Source organism: Mesitornis unicolor, unplaced genomic scaffold (genome assembly GCF_000695765.1).
Source record: "Mesitornis unicolor isolate BGI_N332 unplaced genomic scaffold, ASM69576v1 scaffold6955, whole genome shotgun sequence".
NCBI classification, from domain to species: Eukaryota; Metazoa; Chordata; class Aves; order Mesitornithiformes; family Mesitornithidae; genus Mesitornis; species Mesitornis unicolor.
The window spans coordinates 22,444-28,575 of NW_010184715.1; the positions used below are offsets into that span (position 1 = coordinate 22,444).

At 42.7% G+C, this 6,132-nt stretch overlaps 1 protein-coding gene across 2 annotated transcripts in view; it reads left to right on the forward strand.

Moving 5' to 3' along the window:
- Window positions 1–4,280, forward strand: part of RALBP1 (ralA binding protein 1) — a 14,829-nt gene extending 10,549 nt beyond the window's left edge. Inside the window, exons 4-9 of one of the 2 annotated variants that reach the window (XM_010184562.1) lie at window positions 296–457; window positions 935–1,066; window positions 1,586–1,693; window positions 2,435–2,556; window positions 2,966–3,089; window positions 4,197–4,280. In XM_010184562.1, coding sequence (XP_010182864.1) covers window positions 296–457; window positions 935–1,066; window positions 1,586–1,693; window positions 2,435–2,556; window positions 2,966–3,089; window positions 4,197–4,205 — 657 coding nt within the window. In that variant the 3' untranslated portion in view covers window positions 4,206–4,280. Of the gene's footprint in view, window positions 1–295; window positions 458–934; window positions 1,067–1,585; window positions 1,694–2,434; window positions 2,557–2,965; window positions 3,090–3,357; window positions 3,930–4,196 lie in introns of those variants that run through there. The other variant, XM_010184561.1, reaches the window with a different exon arrangement.
- Window positions 4,281–6,132: the final 1,852 nt, after the last annotated feature.

The following is a 6,132-nucleotide window of genomic DNA, read 5'->3' on the forward strand; positions in this document are numbered from 1 at the left end:
CTGCCACTAACTTGTAAGTAATGTAAGTAAAAGAAAGATTGAATACATTTCTATCTCTGCCAGTGATGGAAATAATTGTGGTGGGCAAAGGTCTGTGAAAATTCCCAGCTGAGTGTGAAAATGCCTCAGTAAGAGATACATTGAGGTGATACCTTGAGGCCAAGACTGGGTCGTTTAAAATACCATTTTAAATCCAGATTTTAATCTCTTTGGACAAGCTGACACGACTGAGTCACAGAAAGAGGTGATGTGAGTAAATCCACTTAACCACAATTTGTCTGTCCTTCCTTTGCAGATCAGCAACCGTGTCCTGTATGTATTTTTTACACACGTTCAGGAGTTCTTTGGGAACGTGACCCTAAGGCAGGTGACAAAACCCCTTCGCTGGTCAAACATGGCAACGATGCCAGCACTTCCAGAAACACAAGAAAGCATCAAAGAAGAAATCAGGCGACAGGTTGGCAATTACTTCGGTGTTTTTCTGTTTATCTTTGCCCTGACTGTTCTGCATTCAGTAGTAAGTACCCACAAGCTTGTAACAGTCTCCTTAATTCTGTCACAATTGTCCTGTCCGTGGGGACCACTGGAAAGAGCTGGCTGATGTTCTTGCCCAGTTCATGCATGGAAAGGTGTTACGGTCTCATGAAGATTATAGCAATGTCTTTTGTGGACTGCTTTGCTGTGTAGTTCAGTACTTCTATCGTGGGAGGAAAGTTGGGTGGGAGAACACGTTAAGGAGTGCGGTTTCTTTAGTTTTGCTCTTCAGCTACTTCTGGAGCATGTGCTCAGTGTATGGTAACACTTGTTCTTGGTGGACATGGCCAGCGTTGAAAAACAGAACTGAAACCTTTGCATGGAGCCAGAAAGACTTTTCTTTTCCTTCTGCCCTGCTATGATTTATTAAAGACACTCATTTCTTTGGCAATGTTTCTAGGAATTCCTACTGAACTGTTTACACAGAGACTTGCAGGCAGGGATAAAAGACTTATCCAAAGAAGAGAGACTCTGGGAGGTGCAAAGAATTTTAACAGCTCTTAAGAGGAAACTAAGAGAAGCTAAGAGACAGGTGGGTGACTTTTCTGTTTATTGGCCAAACATCTAAACCACGGATCCCTAATTTGTGAGAATGCAGTTCGAGCAAACCACATTTCCAGCTTTTTACTGCAGATTTTTTCATCTTAACTTCACATGGCTGAGGAGCAATTGCATTTTCTGGTTGGCTGGCTCTCCCTAGGGACAGAAAGATCTTCACACTCCTTCACAGCTGTTTACAAAAAATGATGATGTATGATTAAAACCGTAGTTTGACAGAGCATGTGTTCATCACATGCTTCAAACAGCGTGTCCTGGAGTACCAAGAGGAATTACTGGAAGGCTCAAGGTTAGCAAACTTTGGAAGCATTTCCTTTAAACTGTCTTATGTCACAGAGAAGGGACAGACCTTGCCTAAAACTTCCGAGACAACTAAGATGGCGATTCCAGACTTGGAAAATAATACATTCCAAAACATTATTATTCTTTTTTACAGTAAACAGAGTGGCTGGGGAAGCTGCCCCTTTTAACAGTTGTTCTCTTTCTCTGGCAGGAGTGTGAAACAAAGATTGCACAAGAAATTGCTAGCCTTTCAAAGGAGGATGTCTCCAAAGAAGAAATGAATGAGAACGAAGAAGTTATAAATATTCTGCTTGCACAGGTATCTTCTTTATTTGCTGGTATCTTCTTGTTCCATAGCTTTCAGAAGTATTAAACACACTTTCGTTCCTTCAAATGCAATGGGAAACCGAAGGCTTAAAGGGCTCTCCCTGCCCATTAAAAGACAAGGCTTTGTTTTAAAGGTAAATAAAGGAAGGAAAGCTGACTGCAGGAGTGAGCCCAAAGCTGAGACTTGTTCACAGCAGGAAGGTGACACCGTGCAGCAACAACAAAAAATGTTGTTCATGTACTTAGAAAGCACTTCCAAACCTAACCAGTTTTGATACCGTTAACTACTTTCAGGCTGATCAAAGGAAGTAAGGCAACCATTCTGGCTTTTTTGTCTGCCTTTGCTTCCCTCAGCAGCTTTGATCTTCTCTCAACTGAACTCTGCTGCCTCATATTCATCTTCAAAGACTTATTTGATAATTCAGTTTTTCTAGTTATTTTACTGGTTAGCCAGAGGTTTCCCCCGTGATTTAAGGAAACAGCCGAACGAGCCAGCATTTGGTGCGTCATCTCCACAACTGCTGGGTATAGCAATCGTCTTGAGGGTTCAGAACAGGTATTGCTGGGTTTGAACTTTCATTTGCTTTGAGGTCTCAATGAGTCAAGAGTTCAAAGCAGGCATGCTAACCACTTCTACTGGAAGTATTTCAGAGAACAGCATCATCTCATACTTACTGCATGTTCCTGCAGAAAATTAAGTCAAGGCTTTAAGTGAACCGATTGATCATTGCAGGAGAACGAGATTTTAACAGAGCAAGAAGAACTGCTGGCCATGGAGCAGTTCCTGCGCAGACAGATTGCCTCAGAGAAGGAAGAAATCGATCGCCTTCGAGCAGAAATAGCTGAAATACAAAGGTAAAGGGGGAAGGGGCTGCTTGCATCAGAGCCCCACCAGGCCAGCACTCTGATTAAAAGCACATATATGCTCTTCTGAAATAATACTCAAACTACTCTTAAAAGCTCACCCTATGACTGCCACATTTGCTAAGCTACCTCTTTTTATTGAAATCTCAGCAACTGTGGACATTGCAGGATATTTTCTGTTAGCGTAACAATGGAATTATGGTCTAAAGGAAACCAGACCCTCTGCACTAAAAAAAAAATCCCCTAGGAAATCACTGGTTTATTAAATTAAGCTCTGAAAGAAAATTCTGACTTTGTTTTTAAGACCTCTTCAGTGGGTGTAAGTTAACTCTTTTACACTGCTACAGTTCTGGCAGACTTGAGGAAGTGTCCAAATCAGGGTTTTTCATTGGTCTTGCAGTCGCCAACAGCACGGCCGAAGTGAAACTGAGGAATATTCTTCCGAGAGTGAAAGTGAGAGTGAAGATGAGGAGGAGCTGCAGGTCATCCTGGAAGATTTGCAGAGACAGAATGAGGAGCTGGAGGTGAGATTTGAGTCTTTGTATTACTTTGGTGCTCTTCTCCTTAGCAGTCACTTGATTTAGTCTGCCAGAGATGTTTGCACATGTGCACACTGGTAGTTTTGCATCAGTTTTCCCTAGGCGTAAAATCCGCATGCTCTGGTTTTAAATCACTGTTGTGTGCAAGTCCACGTCGCTGTCAACAAAGCTTCGTTGTGTAATGCTAAAATCCCTCAGCTACAGCAGCTCTTTGTCAGAAGGAGCCCTGACATTTGTTTTCCTTACCTGAAAGATAAAGAACAATCACCTGAACCAAGCGATTCATGAGGAGCGAGAGGCCATCATCGAGCTGCGAGTGCAGCTTCGACTGCTGCAGCGAGCTAAATCAGAGCAGCAGGTGCAGGAGGAAGAGGAGCCAGAAAAACGCGGGGGCGTTTCTCAGCAGCAGCAGCAGCAGCAGCGAGACAGCGGCCTGGAGACGAAAGCAGCCAAAGAGCAGCCAAAAGCAAGCAAGGAGCAGCAAGTCAAGCCATCGCCAAGTAAAGACAGGAAAGAAACTCCTATTTGATCTGGCTCCTTGGAGATGCATCAACTCAACTGAACTGTGCAAATTACTGTAATGTGAGTCAAACTGCACAAATTATTGCTGGCTGTGTACATTCTGTAAAGAAACTTCTCTTTTAAGCCCTGGAGACTTTTGTCTCTAACACTTGTGGCTTCTACTTATCAGACTCAGGTGAGTTTGGAGAAGCCAGAAGAGTTTTCCAGTTAGTATCAGATTATTTCAAGACTGGTTTCCTTCAGGTGATTTAAAATAATTCAGTAACACTTTTATTTTAAACCAAAATCATCATTTCCATTCATTGAAGCAGGATTGGAAGAGTTCATTTTCAGTAAATAAACCACCCCCCACCCACACTCACTAATGATTTGCCTTGTGAATCTGTCCATTCTCATTCACCATTACTTCTGCTTATTAACGAGTCACTTCTTGCTTGTGCCTTTGATACCTTTCTGATGCAGATTATATACAAGGGAGCTTTAAATTTATTCTGGGTTGGCTGAAAAGTTGGGAGCCTGTGGGGTATCGTGTTTACCTAACATGCCCTTAAGCTTCATTTTTGTTCTGAGATGTACTGAATAAATGTATAAACTTGAGAGATGTTATTTATGTCCCTGTACGATGGAAATGTTCATCAAGAGCTGTTGGTGTCTTTTAGCGATGTAGGTAGCCCATTGACCCATTTCTAAACCGCTGCCATCGAGCCAGGAGCTGCTTTTTCACCCATTTCAAACACGTCGGTCCCTCGCAGAAAGCCACTGGCGGCTGCTGCAAGGCAGTGCTGGGGATGGCCACGTCACCACAGACCCGCCTGACCAAGCAATACAGCATTTCCCTCTGCAGAAATGCCAGGCACTTGTGCTTTCCAGACCAGCCTGCAGAACAACAGGGGGTCAGCAATAGCCTCTTTTTTGTTGTTTAAAAACCCAACCACCACCACCACCACCACCTGGGACTTGCTTTTGGTTTGGCCATTGTGAAAGTCTCAGCCAGGCTGGCATTTAGGGGCCATTTAATGTTTCGGATACACTCACGAGCCTCATCCATTACTTCATCTATAGACAGCGAACTCCACAGAGTGCGTATAGGCTATCTTATTTTTTAATCTGGATATTTATTTTCAGCACCTGTTGGATGTGGTTGTATTCTTTATCTATTGCACTGTTGTGAATCATTGGCCATGATTTGATTTTTGTACAAATAATGCTTTGATATGTTATAGAAAACAGCATAGTATTTTTTTAAAATTTGGAAAAAAAAAAAGTTTATAAACACAGAAAATGTGGTCAGATGACAAATGTAAACTAAAGCATTCTCCTCCCTTGCCTTCGTTACATACATTTTATATTTGCTGGCAATATTTAAATTTCTTTGTTTGTTTGTTTAATTCACACTAATTCCTATTGAATTGTCATGAATTTTTCTAATGTTCTTCAGACAAATCTCTTAATATTGGTTATCTTTTATTTTGTTAGGATTGTATTTATCAAGCAAATAAATTCAACAGCCATTTGAAAGCCGTTTCTAATGATGTCTCTACTTCGTAATGCAGATTATATTCTTGGGCAGGGACCTGCAGTGAAGAAGTTTACATGGAAAATGAATTCAGGCTTTCTTAATAGCTCACCTGTGAAAGAACAGTGTCTATGCATGGCATAGAAAGCTTCCAGAACTTAGCTGAAAAGCAAGTTTAATTTGATCAAATTACAGGTTTTTAAGACTCTGCTTCTCTATTAAGTACTAGAGACTGTGGCTGTGAAGGTAAAAACCATCATCTTTATTCACATCATAACTTCCAGCACCTGAACAGCCTGCTTTCTCCTACAGCCTTACAACGCACTTGAACAACATCACCCCCAGAATCCTGAACAGAGGTACAGCAACTGTAAGCAGAAATTTAGTTTCAAAAAAGCCTGAAAGATGTTTCTTTGACATTTTCTCACGTTCTTTCAACTGATACATCCACCGATACACTTAGTGATAAAACTCCTGTAAAGCCTGCAGTTATAAGTGTGAGCCAGTGCTGGCCAAATCAGACACTCACTGACAGCCCCAAAGGACGACAGCCCCAGGGGAGTCCTGGAGCAGCGACAGCCTCCGAGCTGTGGGTAAAACCCTTCCCTTGCCAGCACACCAGGGCTGTTTGCCCCTTGCCTGTGCCCTGCCCAGGGGCAGGTGGGGCTCTGGTGATGCAGCCACCTCTCCTGCCCCTGTAGGCTCCACTGAGGAAACTGGCTGCCCCAAATCCAGCAGCAGCATTACCTCAGCAGCAGCGTTTGCAGTGCTTGTGGTTGAAAAAGCCACCCTAGCAGTAGTGACTTCGAACTGCCTGCAGCAGTTGCAGATCATGAGCTGAACAAAAAAAGAAACCCAAGCTAATTTCAAATAAAGAGAAAAGTAATTACAACACAACAACCTGCATGTGGTGTTCAGATCACTTCATAAGCTGCCTTATCCATCCCAAGTGCCTTACACTGAAAGCTGGGAGCCTCCCACAGCGCCAGT